Source organism: Neltuma alba, unplaced genomic scaffold (assembly GCF_004799145.2).
Source record: "Neltuma alba isolate B1F8T4 unplaced genomic scaffold, ASM479914v2 tig00005936_pilon, whole genome shotgun sequence".
Taxonomy (NCBI): domain Eukaryota; kingdom Viridiplantae; phylum Streptophyta; class Magnoliopsida; order Fabales; family Fabaceae; genus Neltuma; species Neltuma alba.
In genome coordinates, this window is record NW_021634285.1 from 13,023 (window position 1) to 28,250 (window position 15,228).

Consider the following 15,228-nt stretch of genomic DNA (forward strand, 5'->3'; position numbering starts at 1 on the left):
GATATGAAAAAAACTTTTATTATGCAATTTTTTTCAATGATAAATTTATTTTTTTAAAGGAGTGTTAGTTATAAAATTATTTTTATTTTGAATTCCATATCTGTTAAAATATAACATTAATTAAAATATATAAAAAATTTAAATTTAATATAAACTATCTAAAATCAATTTGAATAATTTAAATTAAGATAAATATTCTATACTCATTATTCTGATGAGCATGGGACGTACTCCCCCAAATCTCAAAAGGCTTTGCTGGAACAAAGGCGCGATTATAGAAATTAACCAACTTTCTCTTCCGGTGCTCTCCATCTATATCCGACTATCGCTCTACTGGTGACACAGGTTCACAAATAAGCTTAGTGGAAGCCAACTTGCGTGTCTTCCCCTCCACTCACAAAAGTAAGTCGTCATGGTCAACTTTTTACGTTGCCCACTTTTTCCCCCCAACTTTGACGTTGCCCACTTGCCCGATGTAATTATTCATTTCCCAATGATTATTAAATTTAAAAGCAATAAATGTGGCAACAAAAATTAAATAATCATAGGAAAGCTTCGTGGAGGTCTCGCATCGTCTTCAATTATTGGACCGCACTCTGACCCGTGAATTTAATTATAGGAAGTGGTAGGAATTAGGGCGTGACATTCCAATTAATTTCTGGGAAGCTTCCTCGTCAGTACTAAAACAAGAGATGGTATTTCTGAAGTTAAACCCTTACATTGTTTCTAGCCCAAAGATTACATCTCTCTTGTTCGCTTTATTGTAACCTTCTGTGAGTCTGCTAAAATTAGCCACGCACAACGTTGCTACCATGGCACAACCAGTAGTGTCCTCTTGTATCGATTACAAGTGGGGGTACGATGTGTTCCTTAGTTTCCATGGTGAAGACACTCGCTTAGGTTTCGTTGCCTTTCTTCGAGAGTCTCTACGTCAAAGAGGAATCCATGTCTTTATTGATGATGAGTTCATCAGATCGGGAGAAGAAATCACACCAGCACTTCTCAAAGCCATACAAGAATCCAGGATAGCTATTATAGTTTTCTCCGAGAACTACGCAAACTCCACATTCTGCCTGCAGGAACTTGCGGAGATTCTCGAGTGCTTTAAAGAAGAAGGTCGGTTGATATATCCAGTATTTTATTATGTGGATCCATCTGAGCTGCGACGTCCGAGAGGAAGCTATGCAAAAGCCTTGGCTGCACTGGAGGAAAGGTTTAATGACGACAAAGAAAAAGTACAAAGTTGGAGGTTGGCTTTGTCCCAAGCAGCTAACTTGAAAGGCTGTCATCTCAAACCCAAGTATGCTTTTCCACCGTCGTTTGCTTCTTATTTTCCTTCTTTAACTATTTGAATGTTGTTCTTCTGACTTCTGAGATACCTCTAAGAGAGTGACATGATTAATTAGACATGATTAAGTACAAATCCAAGAGGAAATGCAAGGCTTTTGATTCCATTTTTGTCGTGTTCATTTCTTTGAAAAGCCCGTGCAAAATATGTTAGTATTTGCAATTGCATATCCTATCCTTTTGTTTTTCTAAATAAGATTATCTTGAAATATTTTTTTTATCCACTATCCTAAAATAATTTTTTGGTACACTCAAGCAGCCTAAAATATATATTTTCTCATGATTAGTATCCTAAAACAATTTTAGAAAAATGGCACTGAGATTCCACAAAGGACACAATACTATAAAAAAGTCTTCGAAAATCTGTTAATTGCTCTTAAGTCTCAAAGAAATTTGATTGCAATAATAGAAAAGTTCAAAAGACCTTGTTGCCCTCAGTAACTTAGACATAAAAAGCGTTGAAAAAGATAGAGTTGTCAATATAAGCCATGATAGTTGTCAATGTAGGCCGTGATAGTTGTCAATGTTGCTCCTTCACTTGTCAATTTTTCTGCTTATATAAGTTTGAAAAAGTTTGATTTCAAGTTACATAATGAGAAGTAATATTGACATATCCTATCGATTAATACTTTTTTACGATAATGTAATCTAATTTTTTTTTAATTAAAAGTCAATTATTACGCATAAAAGAGTGAAGAGTTAGTCAATGACAAGTGATTTCATAATTTCATATGAGTGATAACTGACTTTTAATGACAATATTATATTAGATTATTATAAAAAAAGTATTAGTTCACAAGATATGTCAATATTACTTGTCATTATTTAATTTCAATCACATTTTTTTCAAACTTATACTATCAGATAAATTGACAAGTGAAGCAGTATTAACAACTATTGTGACCTACATTAACAATTATTAACAATTCTCTCTTTTCATCATTTTTTTGTCTAAGCTACTAGGGGCCAACAAGGTCTTTTCAATTTTTCTATTATTTCAAGCGAGTCCCTTTGGGACTTCAGAGCAATTACCCGACTTCTAGGGACCTTTTTGGAGTATTTTTCTTTTGTGGGACCTCAAATATAATTTTTTTAATAATTTTTGGTGTATCCAGCATTGTCTTAAAATATTTTTTATTAGTATAGCACCTAGATTTTTAAAATAACTTTTTATTCTAGTGACATCCAATATGTTAAAATATTTTTTTAGTAACAACAAGTACTGTAAATTCAGGATACTAAGTGCTACTCCAAAGGAAATTTATATTGATAGATGCATTAAAATATATTTTAGGATATTGGGTGTTATTAAAAAAATTTTAAAATGCAAAGTTAAGGTACTAGGTGGGTGCTACATAAAATATTTTAAAGTATTTAGGGTATTAAAAATTATTTCAGAATACTGAATGCTCTTAAAAACGTATTTCAAAATATTAAATGTTAAAAAAAAAAAGCATTCAAACTCTTTATTTTCAAGGTCAAAGAAAAAATCCCTTTATTTTTGACCCAAAACAACACGGCTTTGGATGGAAGAGGAGAGCAATCGAGGGAAGAGGTAGAGAAGAGAAGCAGTTTCCTTATCCCTTCCCACCCAATGCAGAGCAGCTCTGTTAATTAACGTAATTATTTTGGTAAACATACATGTTTGTAAGGATAATTATATATATTATTTATTGAAAAAATGACACAAAAAGAATCTTGAAAATAACAAATTCCATTTTAGCAGCTAATAATTCATAATACCACAAAAGGAAAACTTCAATAGATATTTTGAAATTGAAGCAAAATGACAGAAATACCCTTTTGTTCATTTTATTTTGAAATTGTTAAAATAAATTGAAAATTTGTTATTACCCTATGAAGTTTAGGAATTGAGTATTTCCTTAATATATGATTTTTTTTCTCATTTCTCAAGTATTTAAATTAAAACCGTGACTTGTTAAGTTTTATTTAAAAAGTTGTGAATGAATGATAGTTAAACTTGTATATCTTTTTTGCATCATATTAATAGTAAAGTATTGGTGTCCTGACGGCCATCCTTAAATCTGGCAGTTTTTTTTTTTAAATAAGGGGCATTTGTGTTATTTCTATTTAATTTTAAAATGCCATTTTAGGTTATCGTTCCCTTCAAAGTATTGGTATTATGAATTGTTATTAGCTTCCTAGATTTGGAGTTTTTTTGCGTGTCATTTCCCCTTATTTATGTTAAAAATTTATTTATTTATTCTTTTTATAATGTGGATTGAGTGTTTTCCCTGACAATACTTGCATATTTGCTTGGATGAGGAATGGAACCTTTTATAAGGATGAATAGAAGACAACAAAGGTTAGCTTTGGCATGCCATATAATTTTTAGTTTGATTAATAGTGAACTTTTCTCTTATTGTTTAGGATTGCAAATGAACAAGAACATATTACAAAGATTACTGATGAAGTATCAGCGAGGATTAATCGTATTCATAATCATTTACACGTTACTCAATACCCTATTGGACTTGTGTCTCGGGTGAAAGAAGTGGTCTCACATTTAGATCTTTGGTCTACTAAGAAAAATAAAATGGTTGGAATTGTGGGACCTGGTGGGATAGGTAAATCAACGATTGCAAGAGCCTTATATAATTCAATTGCTGATCATTTTGAAGGTTTATGTTTTCTTTCTAATGTAAGGGAAAAGTCTAAAATGCCAAATGGTTTGGCACATCTTCAACAGACATTGCTTTGTAAATTAGTCAAGGAGAAAGATCCTAAAATTGGTGATTTGCATGAAGGAATACCAATAATAAAACAGAGGCTTAGCCAAAAGAAAATTCTTTTGGTCATTGATGACATTGATGAATTGAAAGAGTTAGAAGCTCTAGCTGGAAGTTGTGATTGGTTTGGTCCTGGAAGTAGAATTGTCATAACAACTAGGAATAAACAATTGTTAGCAAGTTCTCAAGTTAAGAGCATTTATAATGTTAGGGAATTAAATGATAAGGAATCTCTTCAATTGCTTTGTTGGCGTGCCTTTAAAAAGGAGAATGTGGAGTGTGATTTCATGGAGGTTTCTAAGCGTGCAATACGTTACTGTTGTGGATTTCCATTAGTTTTAGAAGTGATTGGCTCTCACTTATGTGGTAGAGGAGTTAACGAATGGCACTCTGCATTTGATCAATTTAAAAGAATTCCAGAAGGAAAAGTTTTAGAAGTCCTTAGATTAAGCTATGATGCTTTAGGAGAATTTGAGAAAGAAATTTTCCTGCACTTGGCTTGCTTTTCCAAAGGTGAGGAATTAGGAGAAGTTAAGGCCATGTTGTTATGTTTATATGGGATCCCATTGGCTAATGTTATTAACGTTCTGGTTAATAAATGTCTCATAAAGATTGAAGGAGATCAGGTGCTAATGCATGATGTGATTGAAGATATGGGTAAAGAAATTGTTCGACAAGAATCACCAAATAAACCTGGTGAACGAAGTAGGTTATGGTTCTACCAAGATATTCTTCATGTTTTAAATCAAAACACAGTAAGATCAATGTGTTTTTTCTTCTTTAAAATTATGTCATGATTTTTACATGTTTAAGTTTTGAAATTTATTGTGTGCTCATTTTGAAAGGGAACCAATAAAGTAGAAGTCATATTTCTAGACCTACCTGAGGACTTCTCAGAACATAATGAAGTACAAATGCAATGGAGTAGAAAGACATTCATGAAGATGACAAATCTCAAAATCCTTGTGATAAAAAATGCAAGCTTTATTTCAAAATGCCCCATGCATCTTCCAAAAAGTTTAAGGTGGTTGAAATGGAAGGGGTATCCTTTCAAGTTTTTGCCACATAATGTCAGTTCAACAGAACTTATTTGTCTTGACTTGTCTGACAGTTGTTTTGATACTCTCCAACCATTTACAAAGGTACATATATATGTATATCTAACACTTGCTATATTTCTTCATGGTTTATGTGCCTAACGTTCTAAGAATTTACTTTTGTTTTGCAGAAATTCCACACTTTAAGCCGCATGAATTTTAGAAATTGCAAATTTCTACAACAAATTCCAGATTTATCTGGAGTTTCTAATTTAAGAGAATTGTGGCTTGATGATTGCACAAATTTAGTTGAAATCCATCATTCAGTTGGGTGTTTAAATAAATTGAAGGAATTGAGTGCCATGCGATGCAATAGCTTGGAGATTTTGCTTCCAAACCTTAGATTGACATCTCTTGAGAATCTCAACCTCTATGGTTGTTCTAGTCTCTATAGTTTTCCGGAGATATTAGTTGAGATGAAATACATGCGAAATCTTCAATTGGGCAGAACAGCCATTACTGCATTGCCATTTTCAATTTGCAACCTCATTGGACTTGAAACCTTAAACATAGAGGAATGTCCTTACCTTGAGCAACTACCAACCACCATTTGTCTGCTGCCAAACCTTTGGGAACTAAACGCAGCTTCATCTAAAGTAATGACTCATTTAAAGATGTATGAGAGAGGACAAGAAGGAAACTTAGATTGCTATACACTCTCTTTGAAACTAAAAAGTTTGTGCTTCTCAAAATGCAGTTTATCAGATGACTCTCTTGCTCTTTGCCTCTCTTACTTCACTAATATGATATATTTAGATGTTAGCTTCAATAGTCATCTTATGATCCTTCCAGCATGTGTAAAGGACTGTCACCATTTGAAATATCTTTCACTCGATCATTGCCAGCGACTACAACATATTGAGGAGATGCCACCGAACTTGGAAAAATTCAGTGCCTTATGTTGCATGTCATTAACAAAAACATCTGAAAGCAAAGTATTATATCAGGTCTCTCTCCTTCCATCCCTCCCTCTATGTATATATATTCATCTCCTTACATTTTATTTATAAGTTTTTTCCCCTTAAAATGCAATCGACAGGCACTCAACTGGCAACCTGGGAAAAGAAACTTTATTTTGCCTAGAGGCAAACTCCCAGAAAATCTTGACAGTTATAGTAAGGGAAGTTGTGTGTCTTTTTGGGTACGTGATGTGTTTCCAACAATTTTTCTATGGATTCTTGTTAAGCAAGATCAGAATTTTCTCTTTAATTGTGCATTCTTAGTGCACGTCAATGACATCAAGCTAGATATTTCTTCTGAGTGGCTTTTGTTATCAATGATGAAGATGGGTCATTTATGTATATGTGATCTGCAAAGTATGATTCCCAAGGTTGAACTCCCCCATGGAGATAAATGGAATCATGTGAAGATTTCCATCAAGAGCAATGCACAAGAAATGAAAAGTGGAAGGGATCAATTTCACTTGGCCCTTCATGTTGACAAGCAACAAAAAAACTTAACAACCATCCGATTTATGGATCCTAAAATAGCATACGTTGATAGCAACTCGTGGCAAAGAGTACAGCAACCACAAGATTGGGAAGAACTTGGAGACAACATGCCTTATCAAGGTTGGGTTTCTCTTTTTCTTTTGCGTTACTTACTTTAATATCTTTCTCATTTGAAAACATTGCTTGATTACCAGTAGTGACAACAAATCCAACAAACTAGGTGAAACTAAAGGAACCCAACAAAGATGGGGACTAAAGGAGTTGACAACAGAAACAGACAGGATTCAATAAAAATGGAGAAATTATGAGGAATTTTAGATCAATTTTTCCTTAAAAATATGGTGATTTTCAAGTTTATATGATTTATCACTTATGCAAGTTGACTAGTGCATAACTAACATAAATGTAAATCAACATTTTTAACTTGAGATAATAATTAATGTTTAGATGTACTTGTTTAGACCCAGCTCTAGATGTGGTCAGTCTCAAGACACAGGTTTTACCAAATGAAGAAGATGTGAAGGCAAAGCGAGCAGTATTACCATCCAAATGGACTTATGATGTGTTTTTGAGTTACAGAGGTGATGATGATGAATGTTCAAGTTTTGTTAGCCATCTCTACAATTCCTTATGCGAAAGGAGAATTCATGCCTTCATTAACAATGAATTACTCAAGACTTGTGAGGAAGAATTGAAAGCAATACAAGAATCCAGGACCACTATCATAGTTATCTCTAAAACCTATGCATCCTCTACATCTTGTCTGGATAGTCTTGTAACCATTCTTGAGTGCTTTAGAGTAGAATGTCGATTCGTTTTTCCAATTTTTTATGGCGTTCAGCCAATAGAGCTGCGAGATCAAATAGGGAGTTACGAAAAAGTATTTGCAAGGCTTGAGAAGATATACAAACATAACAAAGAGCAGGTGCAAAAATGGAGGCTGGCTTTGTCTGAAGTAGCTGACTCAAGAAGCATTACCAAGTATGTCCTCACACTTTTTCTCAATTATTCTTATTTTTGGGCATTACTTTAATACTCTTATATCTCAATTTGGTTCACTAAACAAAAATTTCATAAATAAGACATATTACTTCCAATTTTTAATATAAAAATTAATTGATTAATTTGAGCAAAATAAGAAAATTAGTTTAATTAGTTATTTATAATAAATAAGTGTTGTCTTTCTTAAAATTTTCTTGTTAATCAATTGTAATTTGATAAAAATATTTGATATGTACGACTACTATAATTACTACTTTAGAAAAAAATAAATAAATATGAGAGGCAAAGTGAATTGAGATCTTATATTGAGAACAAAATTGAAACTTAAACTAGGTAGTATCATTTATAATTTATGAATATGACTTATTCAAATTTTGATATTAGTTGCATATAATATACATTATTCTACTTTACACGGGAATAATATATTGATAAAAATGCTTCGCTACTGCTGGTTAACATAAGATATATTATTCCTGGTTCCTTTCATAATGAGTGGAATGAAAAAACATAAAAAGCATAATTTTGTAAATGAAAAGTATTTTCATGTATTTGAATAAAAAAATAAAATTAAATTGCAAAGTCATATTAATAATATAATAAGTACTATAAATCTTGTGATGAACACATCAAACCATATGTCCAAATGGAAATGGAGATTATACTTGCATTAAGGGGAAAATAAGAAAATGAAGCTCCTAAGACCCTTTTTTAATTTTTTGTATTTATAATAATTTTGAATATTTATTCCAAAAACGTGAAAAACTATTTTTTTTAAAATTTTAAAAGGTTTAGGCACACTAATTGAACAATAGCCATATGCATATAAAACTAAATTCTTTCAATTATCAAAACGCCCGACACCAAAACCAAAAAAAGGACAAAAAAGGGAACACGTTTGATTTATGTAATTATTTTAATTAATGACTATAGATGTCTATATTACAAATTTATTCATCACTAGAATGACTTAGTAATTTTTTTAATACATGTGGCTGAATTTAATATTATTTAAAAATTTCTATAATAATTTTACCATATTTCAATTTTTAATTTTTTATGTTAAGAATGCTATTAATTTTTATTGGGAGAAATATGTTTTTGAGGGGGAGCATGGCTTTTATTTCTAAAAGTAGCATATCATAATTTTTTTTTGTTTGACTAAAAAGTGAATTTCTTCTAAATTGCTCAGCAGTGCTAAAGAAGACGAGCGTATTATTCAAAGAGTCATTTACAATGTCCATGAAAGGATTGGCATATTTCCTTTTCTCGATCGAGGTCTTTCATTTTTGTTTCGCGGTTGGCAACGGGAAGAATTAATGTCATTTCTGGATGTTGAGTCTAATGAGGAAGTCAAAGTGGTAGGAGTTTGTAGCATAAATTCAACAATGGATCGTCTTATGTGTGATTTTATTGCTTGTCATTTTGAAGATTTATGGTATTTTTCTCGTTCTCGGGAAATAGCCAGGGGCGGCAATGATGTCACATTGTTTGATTTCTATGGTTTGGTAAAACAACCCTGGTTCCCACGGAAGAAGATTCTCGTAATCATCGAAGGTGCTGAAGAATTGGATCGGGTAGGAGCATTTACAGAATGTAATCGGTTTGGTGAAGGAAGCAGGGTCATTGTCACCACATGCGATAGACAGTTGTTAGCAAGTCTTGGTATCCAAGAAATTTATGATGCAGCTCAGCTCTGGAAAGGGGGAGTTAAGAGAAAGAAAGAAGACACTGACGGCTCAGAGACAAGTTAAAGGAAAGAAGCGCCATGCTTGAAACATTATGGAGTACTTCCAAGGGGGGAGATCCCTTGGTTTATCCAACATTTTACTAGAGGATCTATCAGAGGGATAGTCACATGTGGAGAAGAATTAGCTTCAAAAAACTATGGACGATATGAATGTGGATTCAAATTTAACAGAATCTGTCAATTCACCTCGGTCAGCTACGAGCACCATAAGTTTTCAAGGTAATTTTTTTGTCCTTCCTATTTCTTTCCGTGTTTGCCATTGACATTCTCTAACGCAATATATATAGACACACACACACACACATGTATATAAGCTCTGCTGCACGACGTGGTTTTGATAACACATGAAGCTTGGCTATATTTGTTTTTCTTAGCTTTTGTCCCATGTAGATTCATCACAGTTGTGGCAACTTTAAAATTCCAATTGATAGAAATATACTTACTTATAATGGCAAGAAGTAAGAACTATCGACCTCCATTCCTAGGTGTACGATGTACTACTCTGTATTTCAGCTTATTGAAGCACTAGAATTACTCAACACAAAAATATCTGACGTCGTGTTATTAGCAATACATTTCTATAGGCAATACAAATGTACTAGTTTTATATATTTGGAATTTTTTGCTACTTTTTTTCCCCAATATATGAATGCTTTAGTTCATGTCACATATGAGGATAATTCCCCTTTTTAATTTTGTAACTTTTCATTATAGCAACAAATATACGTTTAGTTGATTCTTTTTCATCCATTATATACCTTGCTTTGAAATGAGTTATATATTCCTGCATGAACTCTGATAAGCTATTATAATGTTCTCCAAAGTCTTCTTCCTCTTACCTGCGAGTTGTTTTTGTAACACTGCTTTCATGCTCTTCTGAAAAGGTGCTTAAAACTATAATGCGTAATTCAGGGCCTATTTGAGTTTAGCCTAATAAACCGGAACATATAGAAAGTCTCATTAAACTGAAATCAATCTTAATAATAATAATAATAATTTTTTCTTTCAATTTTTGAAGTTGACCTTGCTTTTCCCTTCAAAAAATAAAATTCTTCAACTAAAGCTACAACCATAATTTGAACGTGACAAAACATGAAAATAACATGAAGAAAAAAGATTAGAAATTGGTTCAAAAGGGAAGGCTACAAATACAAATCCACCAAGATAAATCATCAAACAATTAGTTAAACTTTTATTTAAAAATAACTCAATGAACGTTAAAATTTAAACAAGTTCCATTAAATTTTTCTCTGCCAAGAGAAAGCATCCCGAAATGGTTTGATTACCATGGCAAGGGAAATTCAATGTGCTTTTGGGTCCAAAAACAGTTCCCCGTAATTGTGGTGTGTTCTTTTTAGAGTTTCTGTCCAGCAAGAAATTGGAATACTCAAGGATGGAGTAGAGATCAATTGTATTAGAGTTCACGTATACAAGCAAGAAAATAGCATGGAGAATAGTCGGTTCATGAAGCGTGATCGCCCCAAGCGAAAATACCATAGCTTTTACAACTCCAATAATGACTTGGAACAAGATTTCAACTCCATTGAGGACTTATTGGAACAACTAACTTTAATCAACTCCATGCTCACGGCAGGCTGTGCAACTACATCTAAACTGAAAGAAAAAGATATAAAGGTATACAGCGAAGGCAGCAGAGTCCATGTTGCGAAGAACAAGAGGACGATATGAATCGGGAGTCAAATTCAAAGAGTGAAATAGGCAAGTAAGAGTTTACTTTTGTTTCTTCCCCTTTGTACAATTACTGTTGAATGAACTACAGTTATTGATCATTACTATTTTGCAGTGTGTGTCGGACCATGCAGTTCTGGATCCTTCAGCAAATGATCAAATAGAATGATAACTCAAAATTTTTCAGGTGAAATCAAGTACTAATGCACCAAGTATCCTGTGATGGAAATGGCGTAGAACTTCTTCAGATATCTAGTTGTACAAATGCACCAAGTATCCTGTGATGGAAATGGCGTAAAACTTCTTCAGAGAGAATTCTCCAATTTATCATTGAATTTAGAAATCTCGAGAGAATTCAATCAGCGGATAAGGTACTGACATGTTGCAGGCAGAGAAACGAACCCTGTTAGTTCAAAGCAGAAGATTTGGAACTTGATTCCAAAAAGGGCGGTACAACGCGTCGACGGCTTTAGAAGAGAAAGAAGATCAATTTTCTGTGTCATATAAGTCTAGGGAACATATGCCATCCTTGAAACATGAGATAGAATCCACAGAAAGTTCTTGATGAATCGCTTAATGGACCATATTTGGATTAAGTTAGCGCTCTTTTTGGCCGGAATTAATGTTTGCATGAGTTTGCGATCGTGATCTTGTATCTCTTCTTTCAAAAGTTATCAGTGGCAGAGTGTCTTGTGTTGTTTTCCTTCTGGAAATTTGTACCATCCTAATTATGCGTTGACGTGATATAATATTCTATATTGTGATGTTTTATAAGATACTCTCCATGAACCAAAAAGGAGCTCGAGCTCACGGTAATTATGAACAAATTATAAGTTGTTGAGACAATTGTGCACTGGTTGTGGTTATAATAAGTAGTACTACCTCTGGTCTTTAATATAAGACCTCATTTGACTTTTATTTTGATCCTAAATACAAGACCCCGATCCACTTTGTTTTTCAAATTTATACATTTTTTCCAAAGTAGCCCTTCTAACAATGATAGTTCTAATCAATACACTTGATTAACAAGGATATTTTAAAAAAAACAACATCTATTTAGGACAAATAACTAACTCAACTTACTTCCTTAATCTCATCAAATTAGTCAACTGACTCTTATAATTAAGACCAGAGGTAGTATATGATATGCAGTATCAGTAAAGTGTTGGATTAGGACTCCATTAGATAATGCTCTCAGTATGGCTGATAATATGTTGTGGTAGGAGATAAAACAGAGCATAAAGTACTGTATGAACAATTCTGTAACTCTAAATTGAAACTGGCTAGCAGAACTTGGTAATGGAATAATCAGAGGTACATATACTTTTTTGGAAAAACCATAGTCGAGACACATAGTTTTTTTCTTTCCAATTTTTAATTTGGTATCAATATGTTTTTTTTCCCTCTTAATTAAATGATTTAATTTTACTTTTTTTTAAAAAACCATAGTCGAGACACATATAGTTTTTTTTTCAATTTTTAATTTGGTATCAATATGTTTTTTTCTCTTAATTAAATGATTTAATTTTACTTTTTTCCCCCACAAGATTAGCTCTTATAATTTTATTTTTTTCACCTCTGTTTTAACTAGATTAGTATATGACCATTAAAAATGAGATGGGAGAGATTGTGCGCTTAATTTGTAATTTTTTTTAGGCAGGCATAGACATCCTCCAATTGGACACAATTTTATTTGAGACACTGTCAGGCACTAAATGTGGGCACTGTTGTCAGCGGGATTGTGAGCTTAATTAATTATTTTTAAAAGTTAAATCTCATATCCCCATCCTATTCGTTGGGTTTTTAAAAGATAAGCATAGGACCAACTCAATTCTGCATTGGGCTTCAGTTTAGAGTCTTGGCCCAAATTATGGGATATTAACATAATTCCGTAGCCTAATCTTGTCATTCTCTGTTTTGTTTATACTGTTCAGTAAAATGCAAAAGATAAGGATCGTTTTTAAGCATTATTTTGTAAATTTGATCATTTGGATCATCTTGGGCCATTGAGACAAGTTGAAATGATTCAATGCAGTGGCGGACATACCCTATGGTTGTTTCTCTGTTTTTTTCCCCACAAATTTTTGACATACATATAGTAAAGGCTATATTATTTTTATTATTAGCATGCCAAAACTAATTTGTCAATCCTTATAGTTCCTTGTTTCTTGTTAGACGGTAGTGGCTTGGCCTACAGTTAGATCAATTTTGACAAGCTGCACACTCAGCAAACAGTTGGAACTTAGATCAATCTATTGCGCTACAGAGCATTTCTGGATGCAGATGAGAAGAGAATATGGTCGTCGATCGTGTCGTGTGTGGGACATCAAACCGATCAGGTAAGGCATGACTTTCCTTCTTTCTTGGTTTTTTCATTGAACAAGTAAGTGATTATTCGAAGTTGCAAAGCTTTGAACAGTTTTGATTTGCTCCTCATTAGGGGTTCTTTAATTTGACGATGATATATATAAGCTAAACCCCTTTTCCCTTTTTATTCATAATCCATGTGTCTTGCTTCGTCTCTCTCCCTCTCGTCTACGATGACAGATTTCTATTTGATAAGCAGAGAAGCCTGTCTAACGGCAAATATCACTCCTTTGGTCTTTGTTTCATATACAGTTTCGAAGAAGAGGGGCTAACCCCTTTGAGGATTCCATAGTGACAAGGACCCGGTAAAAAGAAAATAAACTCTTAAAGACCTAATTAAAAGCTAACTGAAACTATAAGGATTGATTTTCCCTACAGATATGCTAGTATCTGATCTATTAAATTTCATTCTATCATACACAATTTATTATTTAATGGCCTTCCTTTATTTTATAAAACTATTTTAAAAAATTATTGATAAAAAGATTACAAATAAAAAAGAACAATGTATTAATTTACTAGTTCACAAAAAAAAATCCCCCCAGCCCTGATTTAGTTATAAAGTTTATTCTTTCTTTTTTCTGACCTGATACAAAGTCTATTCTTTCAATCTTATTTCATTGCTCAACATGTTAAATGGTCAACTATTCATAATGATCCATGAAGAAGAAAGAAGTAAATGCTATCAAAAAGTAACAAATACGGCGAGGGACCTTGAATTGTCATGACAAAATTCCAAGTCAGCCTCCTACCCCCCCTCCCCAACCCCACTCTTGTTTGTGGAATTTTTTTGGTGCTCATTGCAATTGATAAGCACCGTACTCATAAAATCTCAACAATTGAGATTTAATATTTAATATTTAAAAAAATCATAGATAACGACCTTAAAAATATCAAAATTTTGATTTGGGTATTTTAATTTTTGAATTCAAGAACCGTAATCACAATTTTTTATTTTCTGGTGTCTTTATTTTTTATTTTTCTTTAATATTTTTTCTTTTTTTAAAAAATATTTTTTTAATAGTTGTATAATCCAAAATAAATGTAATCCATAATTTTTTAATAGTTATATAATCCAAAATAAATGTAACCTCTAAAATATTTTTTATTTAAAAATCAAGAGTTGAAATTTTTATACTTAGATTATTAAAACTGTACCTGGATAGTTTAGATTTTATCACACAATGAGCATCATGGTGTTCATCATTACAACAAGTACTGAAACTAGTTCATCTTGATTAATTCAGCAGTCTAATTTTGAAATTGAAATTAATATTAAATTTGTGATAAATTTTAGAGGAAAAAAATTCCAATTCTCTTATATTTTGTCTTAATTATATGAATATTTATTCTATTTTAAAACAAACACATAAATTCAAATCATTAACTCTGTTAATAATATTTTAAAAATACATTACAATTAAGTTTATATTAAAATAATTTTTATGTGAGAGGATTAAAAATGCATAATTCTATATAGTATAAAATTACGTTAGACTTCACATGAGGACACTTTTAGGGCTCTCGTCCTCGTCTTCTCCTTCTCTAATGGACCAATGGCAGCTGGAAAGAGCGTGTCTCGCGGACAATTAGGGTATCAGGCACCTTTAATTTTATATTTTGTGAACTTCTTGTTTTAATAATCTTTCATTCATAACTTAATTACGTTAGATTTTGACAATGTTTTCTATATTGTTGAGACAGAATTTGTGATGTCTTCCCTTTGTTAATAAATATAGGACCTATTTAAGGACTTTATTTTCTTTCTCTATGTA

At 32.4% G+C, this 15,228-nt stretch overlaps 1 protein-coding gene across 1 annotated transcript; it reads left to right on the forward strand.

The window, feature by feature from the left end:
- The first annotated feature begins 812 nt into the window (after positions 1-812).
- On the forward strand, positions 813-4,953 carry LOC114749080 (TMV resistance protein N-like). The gene is made up of 3 exons (XM_028937552.1): positions 813-1,300; positions 3,739-4,802; positions 4,943-4,953. Exons 1-3 carry the CDS (start codon positions 813-815, stop codon positions 4,951-4,953), a joined length of 1,563 nt encoding a protein of 520 aa, XP_028793385.1.
- The last annotated feature ends 10,275 nt before the right edge of the window (positions 4,954-15,228 follow it).

What these genes read in the sequence shown, in the direction of transcription:
- LOC114749080 (XM_028937552.1), top strand. Translation starts at nt 813, where the DNA reads ATGGCACAACCAGTAGTGTCCTCTTGTATCGATTACAAGTGGGGGTAC. An exon ending in GGCTGTCATCTCAAACCCAA is followed by an intron (nt 1,301 to 3,738) that starts GTATGCTTTTCC and finishes CTTATTGTTTAG; the next exon opens with GATTGCAAATGAACAAGAAC.